Source organism: Cydia strobilella, chromosome 8 (assembly GCF_947568885.1).
Source record: "Cydia strobilella chromosome 8, ilCydStro3.1, whole genome shotgun sequence".
In the NCBI taxonomy this organism is placed as follows: Eukaryota; Metazoa; Arthropoda; class Insecta; order Lepidoptera; family Tortricidae; genus Cydia; species Cydia strobilella.
Window position 1 is genome coordinate 16,036,403 of NC_086048.1, and position 26,921 is coordinate 16,063,323.

The window sequence follows — 26,921 nt, forward strand, 5'->3', positions numbered from 1 at the left end:
AAATTGCGGGACGGTAGTTCTCATCAGTTGATTATAGTTGTGTGTATGCTTCAACGCTTACATTTCAATTAGGTGAAGAAGCAAAAACTGTTTCCTGCAGACGTAACTGGCAGATTCACATGCGTGGTTTATCACTGCGGAACTTACTTCCCAATGATTGGAGTGTGGGAAATCGTAGAAGTATTCCCTTCTGTATTCAGTATACTTATTTCGGTAATATGTAAAGGATTTACTTTATTTAAGTTTACAATTAAAAAGCTGCGCTCTTGTCGATAAAGACATTTTCATGTACATAGTTATTTTTGAGCCTTCTCCTTGACATCCGGATATGACACGTTGTTCATATTAGTTCTAGTTCCATGTTCCATGGCTGCGCATCTTTACTTCCCTTCTTTCTACTTCATTCGTACTGCCGTATATAACGGTCTAATAAAATTCACTGTATAAATGTATGTGATATATATATAGCGTAAAAGGTATCCCAACAAAAACAGCATTTTCTGCAAAATTATAAATTTATTTTTATATAACAACAGCTATTAAAACTAATGATTAGACGCATTGCAACACGTAATTGAGCATAGGTAGGTTTGGTACGAAATTTTAAACAAATAATTGGAAAAATCTTCTGGCTTCATTAAAATTTAATTAATTAGTGCACTTTCTTAATACAATAACTGGAAAAAACTCCAACATGAAAGCGTTGCGAAGTTTTAATAGTCTATTATCTTCTAAACAAACTCTTTCAAATTAAGAAATTTCAGAGTTTAACTTCATAAATGTTTTGTTTTAGCTCAGTGAACAAAAAAGTGTTAAGTTACAAGTTGTGTCGTTTTATCAGATTAACTACTTAAAATGAAAAACTTTGATACTGTCTACAACGAGTTAAGTCACTATATTCTGTAAGTGCTTTGCGATTACGTAGGTACACTTTTGATGACATTGACGATACAGTCGCTAGTCATATTAATTTCAAGGCATAAACAATTTCATTACTTGAAAACAACAAGAGGTGCTAACTCAATCTTCATGTAAAAACGAACGATGAAAAATCGACTTCTACCGGTCAATTCGAACAACGTGATAATTACTAGATACGAGAACGATACGAGATCAAATAGATACGTTATAGTTTAGTTCTCAACTAGTTATCTTTTGCAGTTCGATTCGAAAAACCAATTGTCATTTCACGCTACAATTATTGTGACGTTTTGGGATGTCCATTGGATGTCTAAGTAATCTCATAGAGTAACTTATACTAGAGCGGTACTGTCATAGTAAATTTTGTAACCCCAGTAAATTCACTGCCATCTGTCGACACACTTTAAAACTAAAAATGAATATTTATAAAAATACGATAGAATGTATTTAAATATAGATAAATGATTTTTTTTATTTGCATTAATTATTTTTATGATTTTGACTCATGTTCTTTCACTGATATGCGTTAAAATTGTTAAATAACAAACGAAACCGTCAACGCCATCTATACGACTGTAGGCCAAAACTAGTAGCGCCCTCTGAACGAGAATCAAATTTTCTTGATTTTCGAGGCACGTTTTTACCTTAGACTGTATCCATCTATTACGGAGTTATATCTATCTTTGGTAATCTTAAGCAAATCTTAAATAGATCGTTCAAGAGGACATTTGGAATCGCGGAAATGTCAAATTTGACATGACTTTCTTAAATATCTCGTTATCGTTTCTGTTTCATATCTAGTGGATATCCAGTTGAGATCATCATTGTTCGAATTGGCCCGCTATTCATAATAGGGAAACCCAATCACCTCTGCTTTGTTTCACGTAAGGTTTTTGCGTTGCGTTCCCACCGCCAAGTAGCTACATTGACAACCTTTGTAACTGTCTACTAGCGCTTTTTAAAAACATCTTACACTTTGTGAAAGTGATCGCAAGAATAGAAAACTATTTTATTGCAAATTTGTTGGAAAAAGAATTAGGTATTTAAGCAATTTGCTTACAGGAAAAATCGTTCAGAATAAATAAAGAGATCCCAGCAAAAACATTACATGTAAAAAGATGCCAGTCTCGCAACGCAATACTGCTACTACAAAGAAGTTTAGAGATGTAATGTGATACCAACCTACCCCCCCCCCTCCCCTCACCCGTAAGCTTCACCACCACCCTCCGGTACTTTTAGTATCTTGTTTAATACACCATTCCCTACAACTATGCCAAAATTTGCTTATGCACGAATTATTTCCCTTGTATTTGCTTCGTTTGGTGGCCTAATTGAAATATACTTTCGTTTGATGTTGGAGACGAATTATTAACTTAATTCCTTGTAACCGTCTCGTCATAATATCAAATCAAGTCATGTCTACAATTTCTACTTTATGTCGATGATATTTACTTATAGCGAAGCCCCCAAACTATGTTTTGATAATAATAGTAATGCTATAAATATATGTGTTATCTTTCGGCATAACGATACATTTAGCTTAAAATCGTATATAGTAAAAAAATTTCAGATTAGAAAATTTTAACCTCAAAAGTAGTGATAACTTTTTTCCTCCAAAATAAAATAAAAGTGACTATGTACTGAATTATAGTGTCATTCAATTCTAAAGTAAAAATTTTAGGTTTGTTCATGTTTAAATTGTTGCTTTTGTTGTAGGATTGACTTCAGCAACCCCAGCACCGAGAAGCCGGGCAACCTCGCGCACTCCGCCGTGCTGCGGATGCTGGAGGAGGAGGAGCGTGGCCGCAGGAACCCCGGTAAGCAAAACGATTTGTTAGTGTGGATATCCACCGAATGCACTGTGGAACGATGCCTGACTTGTGGGCGGATATCAGAATTTTATGTTTTTCGATGATAACTTTGTCTGGTGTTGACAAACAATCGTAAAATTTGAGAGGAATTGTACAGGACAGATTCCCAAGATCCTTACAAATTTTCATAGATTTTTGTTTGGACAATAAACTGTTATTGTCGATAAATAGAAAATTCTTATGTCCAAACACGAGTATGGCGTAGGTCCACAGTGGAACTATTGAAGTTTAAATCGAAGATTGACTTTAATCAGCACGTCTTGCCACGACTTCATATGTAAGTGAAGTCGCGCTTGATGTATAAGTTGCGCGACTTATGATGAGTTATGAGGTTAGCAGGCTACGTATCTCACCTATAGCGCATTAGTTAATCGCGCTCCTGGGGACCTGGCCAAAATAACAATCTTACATTAAGAAACGGCGATCGAAAAGATAAATGTACTGGGATGACAAATGCAGCGAAAAGTCAGGTGATCCTTTTCATAGATGATTTCACTTTCGACATTTTGTAACAATTATTGCGCTGAATCGTTTAGTGAACACCTACCTACCCAGTGGTAAAACATAATTACAAAGACATGAAATGTTTACCTATTGATTTACTAATCGTTTTTTACCCAGCTTATTAACGCTATGCTAACCACTCCTGCTTTGCCAGAGATATTTGCAACCCGTGAACAAGCTATAAAGATAGTAAAAGTACGCGCAACACGCCGCTTCGAATCCTGCTGGCCGCCAGAACGCATGGTATCTGCCCACTGTTGGGATGGACTGCTTAACGCAAATGGGCATATACACACACACTTTATGAAGCCAGAGGAAGGCAAAGGTATATGGTTTATTGCACACTGAAAAACATCTTTATATCAGATCGTACGTCAGCATGGAAACATTTCAAAAAATAAACTTCTAAATACTCAAGGAGGCTGACGTACAACAGTGATGACATTACCCATTTATCATTCAAACAAGTAGGAATTCATGTTAGTTAAAACATAATTGATTATTTTACTCATCCGAACGTATGCTCAGCAAACATTTTAAAAAGCATTTTTTTATTTATTCCAAAAAATACACAGCGCCACAGTACTGTAAAAATTGTACTGTAAAATTCATTAAAAGTATACGGAACAAAATAGATAATAACAAAGAACCACTAGTCCAAAGTACAAAAAAATAACAAACTTAATAGATAACAATGAAAATTACCGTCGCTGCTGTAAAAAATATCGAATTAAATAAACTTAACTGCATTAATCCTCCGAGTACATAAAAAAATCTAATTAAGTACTCTAATCTCTACAGGAATAGGAACCTATCCTACTGATAATTTGACAAATGAAAAATCGGAAAAATCGAGGTTGCAATAGGTAACGTAACCATCTTAAAGTCTTAAAATTAAAACTGACAAGACTTATAAATCTTATTAATACATATGTCATTCGATATCTAAGTCTTCAATCACTTTAATTATAATAACCCTATTGAAAACGATGAACTGGTTAAGTATGTACTAAATACTCAATGAATAGCATGGTCAATTGAGATTTTAATCGTAGATAGCCTTTAGTGCCAAATCGAGAGCCACACGTCCTGATCACTACGGCTGATAGTACGCAAGATGAAAGCAGTGATCGTGTTCTGTTAATGAATCACTGAACTCTATTAATGAATGAATACTATTTTTGCTAGGGTTTAACGGCCGAATATTCGGTGTCCGAGACCTTCTTTTGTCCAAATGTCAAGTGATTTGGCCACGAACTGGTGACGATGGTGTAGTTTGGTGGGAAGAATTTGGCAAACAACGTATTTTTACAAATAATGTGTTTGTACCTGGTGCTGTTTCTGGTAGTTCGCGAACGACAACGAGGGAATAACGACTACCGACATGCCAGAGGCAGTAATTATCGGTAAAGCTTATTTTTTACTTCGACTGCGTCGCGCTGTGCATGTTTTGCTTTAAAGATATGAAAATAAAAAACGTGTTGTACCTATTGTAGACACCGGAGTGATTAAATTAATGTTAAGTAGCTGTGTTTTACTAATTTAGGTACCATATCAATCTATTTAAATGCCGAACACATGTGATAATTGTCCAAACTTGATAAAACCGTCAAGGTACGTTTGCGTGTTATTTGTTTTTATGCTGACTTTATTTTAAGAGAAATTTTTGTAAAGCGCGCGGTTGTTTTAGTTGAACGCATGCGATCAACGGAATGTAAGAAAAATGACATTTTACATTAGATAATCTAATGACACTGTATTGTTTTACGCGGTAAACGCAGCGGTAAGCACATTGTCTTTTTTCATACATTCTGTTAACGCATATGCGTTCAACGCTGCGTTTATCGCATACGACAACCGCGCGCTTAAGTATTGATTGAAGATTAGCAGAAGGACTCTATTAAACCGCACTGATGATATACAACACTAGCAACATTGATTTTTAAAAACATCTTTATATACACGCTGTTATCATTCTAGAGCCAAGATTTAAGACCTAGCAACCAGGTGAACATTCAACGAATCGTAAAAACTGTTCTTTTAAAAATAATAAAGTGTTCTTCATTGACGTAACCACCTATTTCCGATGTGTTATTCTTGTGCCGCGTCACACTTCATGAATCGATGTCTTATTTTAAGAAGCCGTTGAAAAAAAACGTTCTCTGACAAATTGGTATTTACCTACCGGTACATTAAGACATTGGATATTGTAGATAATCTGTGTTGACAGTATAAAAAGGCTGACCGAAGAAAACAGTTTACAAAAATTATAATATTCTCAATAACATATCACAATTCCGTGGTAATGTTGTAGGCTGTAGCTAATAAAGTAAAGTAAAAAGTAAATCATTTATTTGCATTAAATGTGGTTTAACAATAGGTCTTATTATAATTATAAGTATCACACATTTAGCCGTATTTATAGCATGCAAAATATGTACATCTTAATCTTACATTTAAAAAAACCTATTTACATTTCATGCAATTTTGTTATTCAGTCAACAACAGTGATAACAATTAAAATGATAAAAATAGCAATAATAATAAAGGAAATGTCATTAGCTAGTGTGGAAGTCAAAAAAATCTTTAATATTGTAAAAATTATTGTCTAGTAGCCAGTTATACAATGTCCGTTTAAATCTTTTTATATCAGAAATTTCCTTAATATCTAATGGTAAATGATTAAATACTTTAATTGACATTACGTGACAGTTATTTTTAAATAATGCACTTTTACACATTGGTCCTATTACTTGGTCCTATTAATGCATTTACTTTGCAAAATGATCTCAAGTTAAATGATGCAGACATGAATTCCACTTACAAAGTTAATGTATTGAACCTACAAAAAAACGGGAACGATGTAAGCCCTCATTACTAACCAGTTTAAATTACAAGCTTGAAATAGCTACTTAAAGCTTTCTGTCAAGCGTAGGTACAAGTAGTTGTTTTCATATAGAGTTTTTTGTCGCTTGTGATATTTTATTTTTGAACTGTTAATGTTCCGGAGCTAAGAGTATCGCTTGCCGGCAAGATAATTAGCTTAAACAAGATAACAACAAATTATACCGGTCGGCGGCAACATGGCTATGTTATGTAGCCCGTTGCAATTATGTGCATCACACGCCTGAACGGCTAAAGTAATTGCAATCATGATTACAATAAGATGCTCCATAATCGAACTGAATAAATTAACCGTTCTTAATATGCCAACTGATTCTACACCGTATGATTCATCCTTTTAAAGTTCCATTCTGGCAACCTTACCTGACCTTATATTAAATGCATACCTGCGTCTTAGCGATTAATTGGACTAATACAGTTACACAGTAGGTCAGTAGGAATCAACGTTGTCTTATAACGAATGCACTGGGTTTATTAGACCAAGTTAACTTACGCGCGCACCGAAAAGTACAATACGTATATGACAAGACTTTGGAGTAAATGGCAAGCATGAAACCTCAAAGATTCTAGGGCATTTAGATATTCCAATGAAACAGTTTTATAAACATATATGCTACTTTCATGAAGATCGGTGTCTTGTCGGGTTAATACACTTGCACGGATATATCGTATGACAACATATATATTAGTCAGGTTTCAGGCAAACATCCAACTCGCTTGGCGAAAAACGAAAGCATTGTTCAGCGCATATACACACCTGTTGGCTTCGTCTTTAGACAAATAATTAATAATATCTATAAACGTTGAAACAACAGTTTAGTTTTATTCGAAATTTAAAATTATTAATAACTAGCGACCCGCCCCGATTTCGCACGGGTAAACTTTAGCAAATTATATACCTAAACCTTCCTCAAGAATCACTCTATTCATAGGTGAAAACCGCATGAAAATCCGTTTAGTAGTTTTTGAGTTTCTCGCGAACATAGAAACAGACTGATTCGGCGGGGGACTGTTTTATAAGATGTATGTATAGATACGCTTTACCATACCTCCCTTACAACATAGTATTTGTAAGTAAGAAAACGTATGTATGGAGTTAGCACTCTAAGATTAAGTACAGTCGCCATCAGATATATCGGAGCGGCCAAGACTCTCACAAATATCTGAACACGCCTCTATTGTCAAGGCGTTAGAGTGCGTGTTCAGATATTTGTGAGAGTCTTGGTCGCTCCGATATATCTGATGGCGACTGTACCTACTTATTTCTGTATTATCAGTGTTGTCAATCATGATCCTAATTCTGAAAGTTAGTACAGACAACGTTTGCATTACATATATCCGCATACCATAACGCTGCCAGTTTCAACGTCGTAACTATCTGAATGCCCCACACATATTAAACTGCCGATAAAAGGGGAAGACAAATGAAGTCATGAATTGTTATAACTTAACCTAGGTACGTTCAACTGAAACTGTGACTGATAATAATGTAGGTATGATGTCAAAGCGACTAATAAACTCGTGATTGTTATAGTACGGTTTATTTCAACACTGTCGCCGTTATAATAAATAAGTAGGTACATGTACGCAACAAATATATTTATTTTTGTCATCATTTTCCTTGCTTTTCCTGGCATACTAGATAAACATGCGCCGAATGCTCTTGAATAAAAATAGGTATCACAAATTGATCCATTGATTCAGACTTTTCTCGCCGACATTGATAAATGCTAATAAGGTACAATAATCGACCTAGTCCCACTTCAGCGGTCCTAAACATGTAAATATCTTCATGACTAACGATGCAACATGCAAGTCACCGTGGGAGGTGTGTCCAATTTTCGGCGAGTCCGTCATCGCACGAACCGTGGCGTGGCTGCGGCCTAAAAATGCGCCATCTCGAAATATACGAGTAATATGCGATAGATACTCGTGCACACCTGGCTACTGAGCCAAGTAGTCAGTCTCCTGACTGGACGGCGGCCGTGTGCCTGAATAAAACAGTGAGTTTGCTTCCTGTTTTTAATATTATCGTATACTTAACCTAGTAATACATTATCGTCAATACTCTATGTAAATTGCATCAATAATTCATCTGATATTTTTTTTTATCTTGATTAATACCAATTCTCACATGTGGTATTAACGTAATAAATATGTAATTAAGACCTGAATTAATAAACAGTAAGGCCATAATCATAATTCCAGTGTTTGTTGTTTCAATCAAGTGACATAAATTTTTCACCACACCAGCTGGTAAAGGTTCTATTGATTGTTCAAAAACTGATGAGAAAGTTCCATTTTATCCACATGTAGGGCAAAGTAATCAGATGCAAATTTTGAGTTGTTTCCTTATGTTGGCTGGTAAAATTGACTTTTAAATGATGATTTTGAATGATAAATATTTAATAACAACTATCATCATTTTGAATTGATTAGTTTTGATTTTGTTTGATATTTTACAGTTAGTATTTTCCCTTGTAAAAGCAAGCTTTTTACCCAATAGGGATCAGTGAAATGGATACTTCAATATACTTACCAATAAAACACTACATTGAAAATTGTCAAAAAATTCGCTTGAATAAATAAAGCTGTAATAATAAATAAATATATCCCTTGTGTTGGTGTGGTGAATTTTTTTATGTATCACTCGGTGGCAAATTTTGTTTAACCCTCGCAACGCTCAAGATTCCATTTTTGAATCTTTCGCTTGCTCAGGTATCAATATTAGCCCAGAGGTTAAACAACAACTTTACCCCCTTGTAAAACGAATAACTATTGTAGGTATTGCCAACTGCGCTTTGTAGATTGCATTATTATATTATTTCATTGTTGAATTCATAACCGCAGGAGTAGCAAGCGGCCGGCGAGCAATCAGTTTTATCTAGTAGCTTTTTGTTTAATGAAAAATAAAATTACATAATGGTGTTACTACGTTTTGTGTATTTACGACTTTTTGGTGAAGTGCACATTTTTATTATATTTTGCCCCTAATAAAGAGTCAAACAACATATACAAAACTTCCTGGAACCATCATATCAAAAAGTAGATTGTTTGTGTAGAATTCAATTAAATTTGTTTGCATTTAGAACCACCAATCTACCATTTTAAAAGCCAAAAGGTTCTAACATAAATAATTAAGTGGAAAAAAGAAACATTTAACTAGTTTGAGGTCGGCAAGACTACTTCGATAATCGGATCCATATTCTATGAACGCTAATTTACAAAGCCTGGAACGCAAATTCGAAACAAAGTACAACTAAGTACTAAGTTACCTGCAAAGTTTGAGAAACCGTTGAACTTCACAAAAGTTGAACAACAATTAAGAGAAAGCTGCTAGGATAAGATAATCTGATATTGTACAAGATTTATCAAAATTAAAACTGTTAATATCAAGACTAATTTACACGCGTGCTTACTTACACACGTGTAAACTTGGGTAGATACTAGTTCATTAATTTTACCCACATGCTTGTAGGGACAGTGAGTTTTTCTTAGACAAAAAATACGGGGTTTGCTTGCTAACCTATCGTTGGAATCGGTGTATTGAAACCAGGCACAATTTTCTAAGAAAGCAATTAATAACCTTAAAATCACGCAAATATTTTGTTGAGACAACATCTGCTACCCTACCCAAGCTGTTTGAAAAATACTCATAGGACTTTTGACCTTTCAACCCAGAGAAGAAACTAATGTAAAACAATACTCTTTATTAATGAAAACTTAAATAAACTTAAATAAAGAAGAAACTAGTTCGGTCTGTGAAAATTTAAAACTCATTTCTACAAAGCTTAAACTTGTCTGAAATAACCAACTCACATTAATTTCCATCATTAAAACGTAGTTAATAATTATGGATAACATCTGGTTTACATATTAAGGGATTTCAATTTGGATGAAACGATTTTCATTAAGAGATTTAATCGTTACTAAGTACGTTACTGTTTACCTACTTATTACTTATAATAATTATAGAATGATTCATGAGACGTGAGCAGGACTAATCCTGCACACTCAGTAACTGTTGATTGATCGATCACCGCCGTATTTAGTGGAAACATACCACACTTCTTTTTCTGATTTTTTAACTTTTTGACCCTAAATTTTTACCCTATGACCTTCCCTGGGACTCAAACTCTTTGATTAAGGGTTTCCAAAAAATATCAATTTGTGTGGCAGTGGGGCCCTAATGATATACGTAATGCATGGGCCCAATTCGGCTCGAAAAATAACAGATGTGACTTGGCTACCATATTACTATTTAACTGTTGTGAAAAGTGACGATGTCACGGCTGAACCATTTTTTTCCGGGTCTCTATTGTTTGACATAATTGTTAAAAGTTATAAATTCATAATGTAATGATTGTCATATTATCATTAGTCATAATTTGGTTTGTCTCAGAAACGCGTAACTTTTCAGGATTGCCATAAAACAAACCTAACCTAACCTAGCCTAACCTATCTATAGGACAACCAGAAGAAAAGCCTGAAAAGTTAACGGTCTCAGAATTATGACTAATGATAATATGACAATCATTACATTATGACTTTCAATAATTATGTCAAACAAATGACCCCTTTTTTACGCTGGGCACAAAAACTATAGTAATGTTGGCAAGTCACCTTTTGCCACGTTCTGCAATTAAATTTGGCCCCTGTTTACCTTCTCACTATTTAATCGGTTAAGTAACCTAACGATGTCATTGATATCCTTCTATTTTCTAGTACCCAATCAATGACATGTTATTAGCATGTATTACATACGAGACATAGCTTCTTAGAATTTCGTTATTTTTCCTCCAGATCTGGCCCCAGGCCAAGCGGTTGGTGGCCGAACTAATTTAACGCAAAATGTCTCATAATTAGTTCAAAGTGTTGAATACCGTGATGTATCCAGATACCATCGCACTGAGATTGTTTCCAAAGATATATTTCAAGAACTATTTTTATTAACAGAGATTACAGAGATTAAAGTAACGGAGATAAATTAGAAGATCGCGTGAATTTATAACGCGATATTGTTGCAAAAGAAAATTCGCGAATATTCTCCCGTTGACTGATTTAGCGTAAAAACAGGAAATCTGTTTAAATAAGATTAAAAAACGCTATCGTAACCAGGAAGTTACAAAAATACTAAATACTTAAAAAAAATATTGGTGTTTTTTATACGTAGAGTACGAGTACGAGTCGTACGAGTCGTGATTTTGTACGTAGATAAGTTTCTACGCATCATATATATATTTCAAGAACGCAAAATTATAACATTCGAATCATTCACTTGTCTTGCCCTTTTGTAGCTTTGTGTGAGTGCGCAACTAATTTGACACAATTATCTACATTTATTGAAATTTTAAAGCACTATTTGTGAAATCTCATCATTTCAGTAATTTCATGAGAGATCATTCAAAGAATTATATTTAAAAAAAACGAGTAACGAGTGTCAATATTAAATGTATTACTTTTGTTTCAGGTCAGAAGAAAGTAGTGTGGCCACCAGTGCCTGAAACCAACGGCTACCACCAGCCACAACACCAGCAACAGGTGACTATCACCCCATTGCCTTCGAGGGACGGAGTTCAAACCTAATAACCCCGTTTCAATTTGAACCCTTAAGGTGCGTCTTAAGTGTGTCGAACATGTCTCAAGCAAGCCACTCGCGAATCGTCCACGCACTGCGCGCGCAAATATAATGCATATGGCACGCTAACAGAGAGAGTATTTCGCATAAGCGCATTCGCGGCGCGTTGGCCAGGTCTGGACGCACTTTACATAATCACAGAGAATTTTGACTGTAAACGGGATTATTATGTTTTTTCCGCCTTCAATAATTTTAACAAACACGCTTACGGACATCGGAATGCTACAATGTATATATTTTTGCATTATTTACTTGGTCGGGGTTATATTTTATAATTCTCTACTTTCTAGCAAGCGCTGTATGCTGATCGGTTTATCCTACTATTTTCATCGCACGATATAATAATATTACACACCAACAAAACATGTTCAAAATAAGGTTTACAAAGGTTCAGTTAAAGTGTTTATAAGAATGTGTGAGACAAGTAATTCGTAGAATATTGCAGCGCTGTTAGAGAGTAGCGTGAATGCATAAAATTAAGTGCACTTAGGAATTGAGTGTGGTGGCGGAAAGGATGACAGCATGCATAACAAAATTATTTATTTACGTATGATATTGTACATAAATAAACATATACGTCACTTTATGAACTCGCATATTAATTTTTTCCGGTTCCTAATTTCTACGGAACCGTAAAGTATGTTATCAACTTATCATATTAATTATATGGAGAAACTAGTTCATAAAATGACGTTTCTCCCGAGGTGTGGGTACTAGTAACACAAATTGACTTTTTAAATCCCAACAGCAGAGTCCCGCGTACCACGCACAGCACTCCCCCTCCGCGCCGCAATCGCACCCGCAGCAATACCAAACCCCACCCAAGCCCCAATACCATAATAGCCCTCAATACAACGAGCACCAACAACAGCATCCCCAGTACCAGCAGCAGCCCCAATACCAGCAGCAGCAGAATCAGCCGGCGTACTGCGACGGCAGACGCCAAGAGCCGACAGGGTTGAGTAAGCTGATCCCCTTCGGACCTGGTGTGACCGCGTCTCCGGCCCCGGCGTACCGACAAGGCCCACCGTCCCCTGCCGCGGCCCCTTACAAACAGCCTAACTCCCGTTGGGCCCCTGTACCAGCTCCCCTCTCTCCTCAGGTAACAGCAACTTAATTTTGTCACCACTAATACCTGACAACCTGAAAACACTCGTAAGGTCAGGTGGGGTAAGAGAAATATAGTTAATTTTGGCCGGGGCAAGAGAAACAGTATGGAAACTCCATATGTGTTTCTCTTACCCCACCTGAACTTATTTAATTTCGTATCTATTAACCGGTAACCGAGTAGTTTCACACTCGTATAACAAAAGGTCGCCAATAGCGTTAGTTCTTTTTACGTTTTCATGGATTCGAATTCTGTTGTTGAGATTCTCGTCATGGACGTGCTTATTTGGAGTGGTTTTGTTTCTGTATGGATTGAGAGCTGCGCTGTGCATACTAAATAGATCAGCTTGTACATTATATTTGAATATTTTGGCCCCGGTGGGTATCACAATGTATTCTGCGTGCAAATTTATAAGGTTGCTTAATGGGTGGTCTTTATAACGCTTACGAGCTTTTCAAATTTCGTGGCATGTTATTTTGTTGAACGCTCATTCGAATTATTTTCTAATAACAAACAAAGCTATATAAATAAAATAAATACTTTGGTATTTAAGAAGATTCAAATAACCGATTTAAGTAAGTAGTTCAAACTAAATGCTCCATATTATCAATTCATATTAAGTATATGTATTTAAGACCTTCCTTGCAAAATGTTGAAAATATTTTTTCTTCTAGGCTTCAAGAGCCTTAAAAAGTATATTATCTGTGTAATTAATAATTAATTACGAGTACATATCTTATATTTAATAGGAACTAATTAATAACCTTTTTTCATTAGTATGTATTAGTAAATTAATGAAACCTAATTGAAACACACTTTAATATTTAATGTTCTCGTTTTTTTTGTATGTGTATTATTTTAATCAAAATCCCATTAGACATTGCAGCTTCTTTAAATCCGATTGACCCTTATATATGAAGCTAAGGCTATCAGACGGTAGGTTTTATAATAGCATCATATAAGTAGGTACCTATATGAAGCGCTGGTGGCCTAGCGGTAAGAGCGTGCGACTTTAAAACCGGAGGTCGCGGGTTCAAATCCCCGGCTCGGTTTAATGAGTTTTTCGGAACTTATGTACGAAATATCATTTGATATTTATACCAGTCGCTTTTCGGTGAAGGAAAACATCGTGAGGAAACCGGACTAATCCTAATAAGGCCTAGTTTCCCCCTCTGGGTTGGAAGGTCAGATGGCAATCGCTTTCGTAAAAACTAGTGCCTACGTCAATTCTTAGGATTAGTTGTCAAGCGGACCCCAGGCTCCCATGAGCCGTGGCAAAATGCCGGGATAACGCGAGGAAGATGAAGATAAGTAGGTACCTATATAACCGTTAAATCATAACTGTCAAAAAGCTATTTTTACTCGGACCAGTCGGACCATATTACGAGTAACAAGAGTCAAGAACCTTTCTCTTGTTTTAATCAAAAGTCTTAACCTTACAACACCCTTACTACCTTTGTCATCTTATTGCCCTTCGAATGAACGAGGAAATCAGCCATAAATCATGTATGTATTTTTATTCTTTATCGTACATAGAAAAACATAAACGAAAAACACAGTTACAAAGAGATTTAAATATAACAAAGAACTTCATTGCGATTAAAACTAATTCAACACCATTTCCCAGGCGTACCCACAACAGCAGCCGCAGTACTCGCCTCAGCAGCAGTACTCTCAGCCACAGCAGCAATACCAGCAACAACAGTACTCGCAGCCCGAGTACGCGCCGCCGCAGTACTCCCCGCCTGAGTACCCCCCGCAGTACGAGTACCAGTCCCCGCAGAGGCAGTTCGAACCCCCACCGACGACCATCACGCTTCGTCAGCAGCCCCCTGTGCATCAGAAGCCTCCACCAGTGTTTGCTAGCCAACCCGCCACAGCGTCTTTTCAAGGTTCGATGTTGGTTTAATTAGGTACTAATACTGTTAAGTAGTACAATCATGAGTCACCTGCAATAATATGTTACACAACGAAGGTCGCAAAAATATTTGACACGATCTTATTTATAGCGCAATCAAGAAAATTAAAAATAAAACATAAGAGCGCCTCACATATTTTTGCAGCCTTCGTTGTGTAACATAGTATTGCAGGTGACTGCACATAGTGCAAGGGTAATATTGCCTAAACTACGAATGAGACTCAAATAGCCGGTCCAAGGGTTTTATGATCATAAGTTTACAATTTTAATAATGTACCGTGTATAGCGACCTATATATTTTTTTTATTATTAATATACATCAATACAAAGCTAAGGTTCCACTCGAAATTAACAGAATTTATTACTAGTATACAAAATCTTTCGATTTGCAATGATCAATAATTATTTCAATAAACAGCTTGTACTTGTATTAAAAATCTGCCAGCAGTATCAAAACGGTCGAGACTAAATATTTTATAGTAAAAGGCCTTTATTGAAACAAAATGTCAAGTAAATCTTTACACGAGCTATTCCAAATCGCGTAAACTACTTTACAAGCGCCATTCGGCTATCTAATAGAGTCTGCGGTAGGTATATTGTCTGTAAAGTCGCGCTCTTGCACTTTATTCTTGGTTTAAACCGCGTTGACGGTTTAGGGAAGTGATGAACGTAAAAGATTCCATTACTTTTAGAGCTGACGCGGTTTATGAGTAGGAAAGATAGGAGCGCTTTAAAATTAAGTTTAGATTTTGTATAGTGGACTTCGAAGTAGTAACTAAGAATGCAACTATAGAAAACAGGGACAGAGCGAAAATACTGAGATCTTATTTCCGTTCTGCTTTGAATAGAGAAGAAAAAGTGTTCCAGTGTTGCTGCTTAGCAGTGCATTGCACTTGAAACGACTAAAAAAAAATATCGAATAAGTCACCCACGACACGACAGCTACCTGCGCGGCGCCCCCCCCCCCCCCCCACCCCACTTCCTCGACCTCCGAATGCACGGAATTGGCGCGCGGACAGTAGCTTACGGTGACCGTTTTCAAATAGAGCAACAAAAAACCGGCCAGTGCGAGTCGGACTCGCGCACGAATGTTTCCGTACCATTACACAAAAATTACGTTTGTTGTATGGGAGCCCCACTTAAATATTTCATCTGTGAAAATTTCAACTGTCTAGCTATCACGGTGAAAATTTCTATGAAAATATTTTAATTTGTGGGTTTTCAAGTAGTAGTTGTGGTATTTCAGCATTACACTTGTTTGCCAACGTCGTGGCATTAAAAACACACGGACATTTTAGTACGAAATCCTGAAACATAATAAATTATTACTCTCAGAACATTTGGAAGTGATTTTAGCAAGTTATTATAAATTCTAACAAGATACAACCTACAAATTCAGTCGAAAATTATTTCCACATTCATCGCGAGGAATTAAGTAAAGTGGCAGCCTTAATCTAAGGTGTTAAAGCTTCTAAGTATTAAAGGGAATGTTCTTTGTTTAACAGATCATTCGTTGATTATTTAACTAGGATTCCGTAGTTATTTTGTTAAATAGCAAAGCTGGAAGTCGAGTTACTTTTTTTTAATAAGACTTGATGCCAAACAGAGAGAACCAGAGCCTTATCAAACTATATTGAGTGATTGAATTTGTCCATGCTCCCTGCAGTCCGCGTTCTGGGAGCATGTCATGGACAAAAGCGTGAGCATACAATTTTGACAGAGGTGAATATATTTTTCCTCAGTCTCCCGTTGACAACGAACGGTATAGAAGCTTCGATACGTCGGGATGTATTTTAAGTTACGCGTCAAACGAGTAATCAGTTAAAAATAGTTTTATGTCATGAGTAACTATCGCCATGTAATCGAAGATCGTCAGTCAACATCAGTCAATGTTAATTATCCTTGTGCTAATGTACTAGTGTAGATGTATTATCCGTTGGTGATCCTTAAATAAAAAAAAAAAAAAAGATAACATACAAATAGGTACCTATAATATATGTATATGAAACCATGCATAGATCCATTGAATGCACACACGAGGAAAGTTGTCAATAGCCCTTTGAAGAGTACGAATGATAGGGAAACTACCTTGCGTTACACATAACGACAAGTTTGATACACTTTGATATCCGATATGCAGTATGGTCGATTTCTGATAGGGAATTTTCATTACATCTAGTTATACAGCTACTAAAAAACTAAAAACAGTTTGCGCAGATGGAGTCAAAAGTAGAGTCGCCGTCGATTATAATTATTACTTACCTATATTAAATGCAGATTGTTTTTTATAAGATAATACAAGTAGGCGCTGTAGATGTAGGGACTACACATCCATATACGTAGGTATATGTACCTACAAATAATCCCCCACGTGCCTTTTCTTACTGTTTTTAGTATTTGTTGTTATAGCGGCAACAGAAATAAATCAACTGAAAATTTCAACTGTCTAGCTATCACGGTTCATGAGATACAGCCTGGTGACAGACAGACGGACAGTGGAGTCTTAGACCCTATTAGGTCCCGTTTTTATTCTTTGGGTACGGAACCCTAAAAATGAGAAATACCTGTGTCTGAGGTTTACAGTAGGTACTTGCCTTGAATCATTGTTGTTTATTACAAGTAATATCCACTTTAAGAGCCGTTGGAAGTCTGCGAGCTACCTACTGATATTATTAAAAAGCTTTACTATACTGTATGTATACGGACTTGAAGACGTTTACGGCTAATTTGTCGCGACAAGTCTTAAGAATGCGCTATAAATACATTATCCCTTGTCACTGCTTATAGCCCCAAATTTGTGCTTGATAAAGTAACCCTGAATATCATTTTGTGGCCACTTTAGACACATTTTGTAGTGAGTAACGAATAACCGCAGAATAATCCAATATTCGGTGTTGTATCTCGTGAATGGTTCAAATCTGCAATGCTTGAATTAAATAATAATTGGTCGGCTGAGTGTGCCGACGCCTGAAGGTATGACTAATTGTGTTAAGTATAATGGATATCAGTTTATCAGTTGATGTTTCAGTTTTTATTTCTACCTATTATTGCAATCAGTAAAATTAACAGGTAATCTAGTTTGAATGAGTTCAGATTTATATTAGTAAGACCAACAAAGCCTGTATATTATTCTTACACAACGCACGTACGTGGCACGTACGCACGCACGTTTCAATTATAGGTACCTACAATCCGCATATTATTGAATTTCAAAGCTTGGTAAAGTTTGATTTGAATTCAATTGCAGCTGCCATGGCACATTTTCATTTAATATTTTAACGTCAATCAGTATGACATACCTATACAAAATTAGTTCGCCAACTGTGTGCCAATTATAAATTTTATATACTTTATACCAATTATACCAACTAAGCTAAGTGAGCTTTTGAAGTGAGTTTTAGATTAGGTACCTAATTTACGAAGGGGTCACTCAGGGGCCTACAATGTCACTTTTTATTTTACTCGTGTCGTGTATATCAAACGTCGGTAGTTACAATGTGTGCAGCGCTATCTGCCACTATGGCTATTAATTTAAACAGTGTTTTTCGTAATTGTGCTAAATCTTTTTGAATATCTAGGAGGTGTCAACATGCGAGGCGATCAGAAGTGGCCGCCCCAGTCGGTGCGCGAGGCAGTCGCCGCCGAGAATGATGCGCGGCTCCAACTCGCCAAGGGTCCTGCCTGCAGACCTCGCAAGGTACACTCACATAACACATACTAACAGCAACATCTAGAACTATAGGATAGCTGACGTTCCGCTGGACCGTGAGTGCCACTTTCTAACTTTGACCAGAAAACGGCGAAATAATATGAGCCGTATTGAGATAGAGTCCGCCTAAACTAAGTCTGTACCGACTTGAATAGATTAAATTGAGGAACTGTCATTATATACGACATATGTTCATAGTAATTTGACATTAATGACATTGCCACACTTTTTCCATGCAGAGTTAGCTTAGTCCTGATTTCCTACGTCTGTATGCCAATTTGAGAATCACTACTATGCATCTTACACATTCTTGCCGGTCACATGTCAGGGATTCCTAAATACCTACAAATATATTAATTACAGCGTAACCACATTAAAAATCTTATCCTTGTTCTAACTTTGTGACATTTAATGGTTTCGTCTAGACGTAGTTACCTATTACGCGAACCCTGGGCCACAATACTTACCTATATATGTCCATATTGTCTAATATTGGCGCGGCACATGTGTATTATACAGATTTAGTGCATAATTGTTTGCCATCGTATTTTCACGGAAACGCAAGAACGTGTTATGCTATTTCAGTCAGTCTCAATACAATAAGTACTGAGGTTGACTGCAGTAGCATTACAAATACGACCGTTTCCGAGAAAATACGATGGCAAACAATTATGCACTACATCTGTAATAACATGCGCCATGTTTTGCGAGTTAATTAATCTGTGACAAATAATTATTACACGGCTAGCCCTGCTAATTGGACGTGGTTAATATTTCGTTGTATAATTTTGTACCTTTTCTATAACGTGTCACGTCACGTGTCCACTACGTTGACTGTTGTTATGAAGGCAAAATGTACGATTTATTTAAAACTTGTTCTACTTGTATTAATAATTAATGCATACAATATTTTATATCATTACTAATTCACTAATTAACTATTGGTAGCATAAGGATTGCAGAAATGTAGCAAAATATTGGACATTTCATTTCAGTTAAAAAGTTAATGGCGTTAATTTGTTACTCGGAAGGTGTAGTCATTTCATTACTAAAAAAAATTAATTTGTTTAAATGCTGTAACATCAAATTTTTATTAAGTAAGTTAGTTTTACTTCACAGCTTTAAAAATCTAATTGGTTTTAGGGAACAGGACAATTTGCTATATATATTTATTCATTTCCAATGTTAAAAGGACTAATAAATAAATAATAATAAAAATACTTTTTATTTCCACATCACATTGCAAAAAAAAAAATTACTACATATTTTCAATTAAGTCCCTTTTGGGTAAAAGCCTCCTCACACTTTCTCCGTTTGTCTCTATCTTGGGCTGTCTTTAACCATTCTGTGCCTGCTACCGAGATGATGTCTTCCGTCCATTTTCTTTTTGGTTTGCCCCTATGTCTTCTCCCTGCTGGTCCTGTCCATTTTGTAGATTCTAGTGTCCATCTTCTGTCATTGTACCTAGCTATATGCCCTGCCCATTGCCATTTGAGGCGTAGGCTTTGATGGAGAGCATCTGTAAGCTTGGTTTTCTTCCTTATGTTTTCACTCCTGATCTTTTGCACCTAATTTAAAAGGACTAATACGATGGAAATTAAGATACGAAATAACGTTTTATGTTTAAGTTAAGGCATCTTTAACAATGCCTGTAGTAGCGATACCTATCATAACGAAGTGAACTTTTTGATTAAGTACGGTGTACCGGCCCGCTATCCCTTACAGAGGGGTTTGTAAGGGTTTTGCATAAGGCTTAACTCACCATACCCTTTGCCAGAGGAAACCTTTTCATTTTGCTTTTAAAGCCCATAAGGGCCAACCCATTTGAGTAATCGGTAGCCCAATACCTCCACAAAACCCTTATCATCCGCTCACGAACACCTTGCATATCGCTTATAAGGGTCAGCCTTATAAAGGGCTTCCCTTATAACATATAAGCGTGCTAATGTAAATCGGCGGCGGCGTTCTTTGACTAGATATATACTAATTCTGTCTCTTTCACGCAATACATTACTAAAGGGAAAGCTTTATAAAAAGCGCTTATTGATAAGGGTAACCCTTATTAAGGGATTGCCTTATTTTTGGCTAAGCTTTTCGGTAAGGGGTAGTCAAATGAATGGGCTTGCAGTTCAAACTGGGAAGTCTTTCAATATGTTAGCCGTGTTTAAGGGACGCCCATTGAAAGGCTTTTATCGCGGAAAGGGTTGTCCGGTCCCCAGGGACCAGTACCGGTACCAGTACCGGTCACAGTGGATTAACGTGTTGCATGCTGTATATATATTATGATATTCCTACAATAGGTACATAATACCTACCACCAACCATACCACCACCACTACCATACTAAACTCAAAATAAATGCTGAAATAAAACTAACAATTTAACATGTACAATAAAAAGGGTCCATTTTGTGTACGCTTTGTATTAAAAAGGTTCCAGTTTTAATTGCTCCTGTACAAATTAAAATTGACAATTTTGCTTTTAAAGTTATTAACACAGCTGTACATATTGAATGCAACGGTTGTTCTCGTTTTAGCTCCGGCAATATTCGCTTGCCGAGCTTATCGTCAAGAACGAGGTGTAGGCGTGATACAAGCTTTATACCTGTTGTAAGTGTCGGCGCTTGCCGTGTGTCTATCTCTCGATAACATAACAGACGGTGTCAGCCTTAGCTGATGTGCTCTATAACTAGTAGACGCTGTACCGAGTGGCGACTGGCGACTGAAGTTATAATGTATTCCTTTCAATAGCGTTGGGTCTGACTGAACAAGCATGAAAGGGATAGCTATATGACAACAGTCGCTAATTAGTATTGCGGTTAAGAGCCCATCAACGTGCTCACTAGCGCCACTGCTAAATAATTGTGGCCGAGTGGATATAACGTCAGAGGGGATAGCGCGGGGATGCGGGCCGGGAGGTAACGGTCAACTTGGTAGCGAACGGATAGTTGTTGGAAGCGTGGTAATCATGTGACCAAGGTTTGGCATATTGTTATTTCTTTCATAACGATATTTTTGAAATTAAAATTTATTGTATCCTGTCAATTTATTGAAATATTAAAATATAGAGCTATAGATATTTTTTGCTGCGAAAAACTCCGTTTTCGAAGTATTATAACAAATAGGCACGTGATCTACAATCGTGAATGCAGTCCAGTGTTCAAGGTAGTTTCATCCTCGCCTATCCCTTTCGTCGTTTCAGATTGACACCGTCATTTTTCTATTAACAAATTTCGGCACTTATGACTTAGTTAGTTCGTAGTGCGCGGACACTTTAAGTTGCAAGGGCAATACCATAGTTCCAAGATCGAACTCAGTTTTTCATCTCTATCTCTTAGGGAAGAGCGATAGAGAGCGAAGAGAATCGATCTTTAAACTTTTTTGGTTCAAGCCCAGTTTCTATCACTCGACATCACGTAACGGCCATAATCAGACATACTGTGACAGTCATTTCTATACTTTTAGCTTTGCGTCGTAGGACTTTTGGATCGGTGCATGATTCTTGATTTAGCTAATAATTATGCCTAAGGTAGCTCTTAGGTAATATTTATTTAGAAATATTAATATTGTACATTTTTAAGTCTGTAACTAGTCTACAAGTCAATAGATTCCATTGTGCGTCAAAAATATACATCTTATTTAATATTCCTTCATAATTCAGTTAGACAATGAAATTAATTACAAGTAGATTTTAGACAAATTCAAAGGACAAAGACCATGACTATCGTAGTCATTATGGCAATAAATTAAGCAGTATATTCGCAATCAAATATATCTATAAAGGCTGCTTAAACATATCTGAACACGAGCTTTACATTTTTAGCAATATTCATATTCCGATATTCCTACTCCTAATAAAATTCCGCAAAATATCTTAAAGCTCACATGCTATTTTCGACTCTGTTACAGGTCAAAAAGGACTACACTGGCTTCTTTGCGCAACACGCCCTAAACCAGAGCTACCCCGGTTACCGCGCGCCCCCGGGCACGCAACACTACGAGGACCATTCGGGCCGATCTTCTTATTAGAATCATAGTGACTAACGTATCTCATAAGGCAGAAGACTACAATAATAGTAATGTAACCTGTATTCCATCCGTCAGAAGCAAAACTGCGCCTTATTGCACAGTATCATTACGATTGATTGATTGATCATGCCAACTAAGTAATATCACAGAATCTAGTTCTAAAAACGGTAGGTACCACCGTCGGTTGCAAACTGACATAGTGGTACCTCTTGCCTCAAAATTGTTACCTAAGCCAAAACGTGTCTTAAACTTCATAGGGGCTGAGAGGCTAGGTAACAAAACAAACTAACAAAGACCCATATACCTAACAAATCATTGATTCTCAAAGAAGATCACGACAAGAAGTAGCGTAAGTACTTGTATTGACTTTAGGTATAAAGTCTTGACGCATGTACGGAATTGGATTACATTGTAATCTAAATTTAATTGTTATCATGTATCATTAATTAGCATATAAGTTTAAAATTAACAACATTGACCTACGTATTAATATTTCGACGATGATTTCGATGTAATGTGCGGCTTATTTGAAAATGCGAAAGTAAAACATATCTTTTAAAATGCTTATTAATACCAAATGTACATAATTCTTGTTTTTTTTTATTACAAAGAACTATTAAAATTGTTGAATTTAAACCGTGCTTCGCCAATTAATATTAGTAATCGGATTATTACTATAAGAATCGTTTGGCTGGCTAAGCTAAAATGTATACTACCTAGTCATTGAATGAGATTACAAAATATTTTGTATATAATTTGTTGAAATTACCTTATTGATTTATTTATTTGGTATTTCATGATGTATATTTTTAAGAAATAAATTATTTCGAAAGTCTGTTCTTATTTTCTTGTACTTTAATAAGGTAGGTACCACCTAAAATAGCTTTACTGTGCAAATACCGAATGCGTTGAGAACTGCACAGCGAATCGCACCGTTGAGAGAGTAAGTACATTGTTAGCGATGCATCGGAGATTATGCAATGACTTGTCGTTGTTATTCCTATAAGACAATTACAATTGCCTACTTATTAGGGTTCCGTACCTTTGGGTAAAACGGGACCCTATTACTAAGACTTCTTTGTCCGTCTGTCACCAGGCTCTTTATCTCATGCTAGACAGTTTAAATTTTCACAGATGATGTATTTCTGTTGCCGCTATAACAAGAAATACTAAAAACAAATAAAATAAATATTTAAGTGGGGCTACCATCCAACAAACGTGATTTCTTTGCAGTTTTTTGCGTAACGGTACGGAGCCCTTCGTGCGCGAGTCCGACTCGCACTTGGCCGTTTTTTATAATGTTATGATTATCTAACAAATACAACACAGATACAAATGATTAGAGGTCGTTATCTTGACACGGTTGGATAATTTCTTCGAGTCGATCGTATCTACTTCACGTAACATTCTAACAGGTCCTTTCCGATTCTACAAATCAACCGGGCAGAGGTCGACATCGTGAATAAGGGTCAAAAGAACTTTAATTACGGCTACGCTGAAGGCGGTCAGTTTCGAAAGTTGCTGAACACCAGTATCTTGTCATTGTGAGTCGCCGTTACTAAGCTCTTTATTATTCACAAAGCCACAAAATGGCATCGTTAGTAAGGATGCTTGCAAGGAAATTGGCACTAAATAAAATAAAACTTCGTCTTTGTATGAAAATACAATATTATAATTATATTACATAATAAAATTATAGTGTATAAACCACGCCGCTTCAGCTAAGCTGAGGTGCTAACAAATGCTTTAAAACAATCGCGAAGATAGCAGAAAAATCTGAATATGTACAACATTAACTGTGTACAAAAATACACTAATTTAATGTGAGCAACAATAACAATGGCGCTTCGATTCCATCAAATATTTCTACAAAACTCATTTTTTTAAACAAAATAAAAAATAAGTAAAATGAGAAATAGATTCAGGTAGTTGTTTAATACAAAATTTTAAAAGTTAAGGAGGTTTAGAGGATCTGGTATGAGTAGGTTAGATATCATAATAGCCCTCAGACTTCGATCTGGACACATTCCACTTAATAGCTTTGCTTTCTTGATGCGCAAGAGTGATACTCAAAACTGTACGGAATGTGGGACGAGAGAAGATGCTACTCACATTATGATGGAATGTATCCGGAACGAAACAGAAAGGCAAGCTTTTGTAATTAAACATAAAATTAATATATTGAATGTGGGTACATGTAATGATATCTTAGCACACCCTTTGTCTAAAACAGCTAAAGATTTATATAAATTAGTCAATTTAGGAATTAAGCGAAGGTAAATTTGTGATTTTGATTTGTAACAATGGGGGTGCCATCATCAAATATGATAAAACCCCTTTATTAAATAGATTAAAATAAAAATAAAAAAAAGTTAAGGAGCAGTAGGTTCAGAAAAAGGAGTTTTTAAACAGTCGTAGCTCTTTTTTGGATGAATACGGCTGCCATAAATTTAATTAGCAATCTTAAGGCCTTTCCCGAGGGACTGTATCGATTCGAATCCTGAGTTTTTGACTTTCGCTCGATAGAAAAAAATCACGAACAGATTTAAAAATATGAAAATTGCTTCTAAAAATCGGCAATATCACGTTTGAGGAAACGTCTCGTATATTACTTTTTATTTTATTTAAAAGTACAAAAAAATAAAATTAAAAAACATAAAATCCGCACTCCCGGGCACGCACTTCCATCTCGCTCACGCTTACGCTCAGTGAGAGTGAGAGAATAACACGGACTTACTGGGCCTTAAGCTCCAAGTACAGTGGTGAAGCATCCAAAGAACTCGATTCCCACCGGCGTGTCTAATTTTTAAACAAATGAGAGATTTTCCTTAAGCACATGAAGAAAAGAGGAAAGCCATTGTTCGCTACAGCTTGCCTTAGAACATTTTTGACCCTGTGTGCGTAATCCGTTCTACTGTACATAACAATACTATGTATAATAAAAAATAATTCGAAATGGATTTCCCGAAGCGCCAGAAACAAAACTGCCACCAATGTGGTATACCCATAATATCACAGTGGTATCGAGTGCCCACTACCTGCGCATTTGTTAAGGCTACGTTTATTTGGCTGGATCAACTTTTACTTGCCACTCGTTGCCGCAGTGACGTCTCCTGGATCAATGAGGGCTATCGTTTTTTTGCTCACCAGTTGGCGCCTCTGTTGATGGTGGTCCAAAAGACTAAAGAACTGCTGTCAGTCATTGAAGTGACAAGTGACATTTGACATTTCGAACTATGGAAAAGACCACCATCTACACTAGCGCCCCTAGCGGCGAATTCATACGCGTTAGCCCTCATTAAAAAAAACATGGTTTTAGAGGATTTAAATTCACACAACATTATTTTTTGTGGTAGCCATGCCATGAGCTTCAATAGGAACTTTTTAAACGTGTTAATTTTTAGATCCCGACTGACAAATAACAAGAACTAGTGGATCCACCCATTCAATAATCCAAGCTACACAATTCTAGATATGAGCAGTGTTTTATTACGTAAGTATGTATACGATTGAAGGGTCCATGGTAAATTTGTTCTACAGTTAACGGACGGAGACACGTCTTTCGCGTTGTATTATTTTTAAATATGTATAAAAAACAAGTGCGAGTCGGACTCGCCTACCGAGGGTTCCGTACTTTTTAGTATTTGTTGTTATAGCGGCAACAGAAATACATCATCTGTGAAAATTTCAACAGTCTATAGCTATTACGGTTGACAGTCAGACGGACAGACGGACAGCGGAGTCTTAGTAATAGGGTCCCGTTTTTACCCTTTGGGTACGGAACCCTAAAAAGACAATTTGGAATAAATAAGATAAAAAAGAGGTATTTATTTCGATTTCCATGGACTCTTCAAATTTTAATCTAAAAAGGGCCTGGTCCATACTAAAATTTTACCACTTTGCCGGTTATCATTCATAGGACCATATCTGCAGAACTATCAGCATTTACTCTGATGTGTAAGTTCATTTAAAGCGAATTCTCGAAAGCAATATCAAAAAGTATAACTCTTCCTTAAGCACACTACCATTTTCGACTTGGTTTTTTTTTGTCTTTATTAATAACCGACATAGTGGAATATTTTGCAAAAAATGGCAAAATCGATGTATGTATTGATTACTTTTTACGATAACTTTTCATATTCTACTTATTACGGTAAGATATCAGAATTGTCATCTCTCGGCGACAAAATTTAAACGAGGTATGCTAGCCCTTCAGGTATAACTCAACAATAACATTTCATCCAGTCATCAAATAACAATTATTATTTATTTTATCACAAAACATACGATATTATATTATTGTGTCGAAACTGAAGTTTC

General features: G+C 36.3%; 1 protein-coding gene and 1 long non-coding RNA gene across 8 annotated transcripts in view; one reads left to right on the forward strand and one right to left on the reverse strand.

The window, feature by feature from the left end:
* The window catches only part of LOC134743687 (DNA translocase FtsK), a 39,421-nt gene extending 15,985 nt beyond the window's left edge, over positions 1-23,436 (forward strand). For 3 of the 7 annotated variants that reach the window (XM_063677285.1, XM_063677284.1, XM_063677288.1), the window contains 7 exons: positions 2,638-2,738; positions 3,451-3,621; positions 11,671-11,741; positions 12,587-12,940; positions 14,574-14,838; positions 18,443-18,561; positions 22,482-23,436. In XM_063677285.1, the coding sequence (XP_063533355.1) occupies positions 2,638-2,738; positions 3,451-3,621; positions 11,671-11,741; positions 12,587-12,940; positions 14,574-14,838; positions 18,443-18,561; positions 22,482-22,601 (1,201 nt within the window). In that variant the 3' untranslated portion in view covers positions 22,602-23,436. Of the gene's footprint in view, positions 1-2,637; positions 2,739-3,450; positions 3,622-11,670; positions 11,742-12,586; positions 12,941-14,573; positions 14,839-18,442; positions 18,562-21,109; positions 21,183-22,481 lie in introns of all 7 variants that reach the window. The other 4 variants (XM_063677287.1, XM_063677286.1, XM_063677291.1 and 1 more) reach the window with 4 other exon arrangements.
* LOC134743807 (uncharacterized) overlaps positions 1-26,921 on the reverse strand; it is a 576,396-nt gene that overhangs the window by 134,522 nt on the left and 414,953 nt on the right. The window lies entirely within an intron of this gene.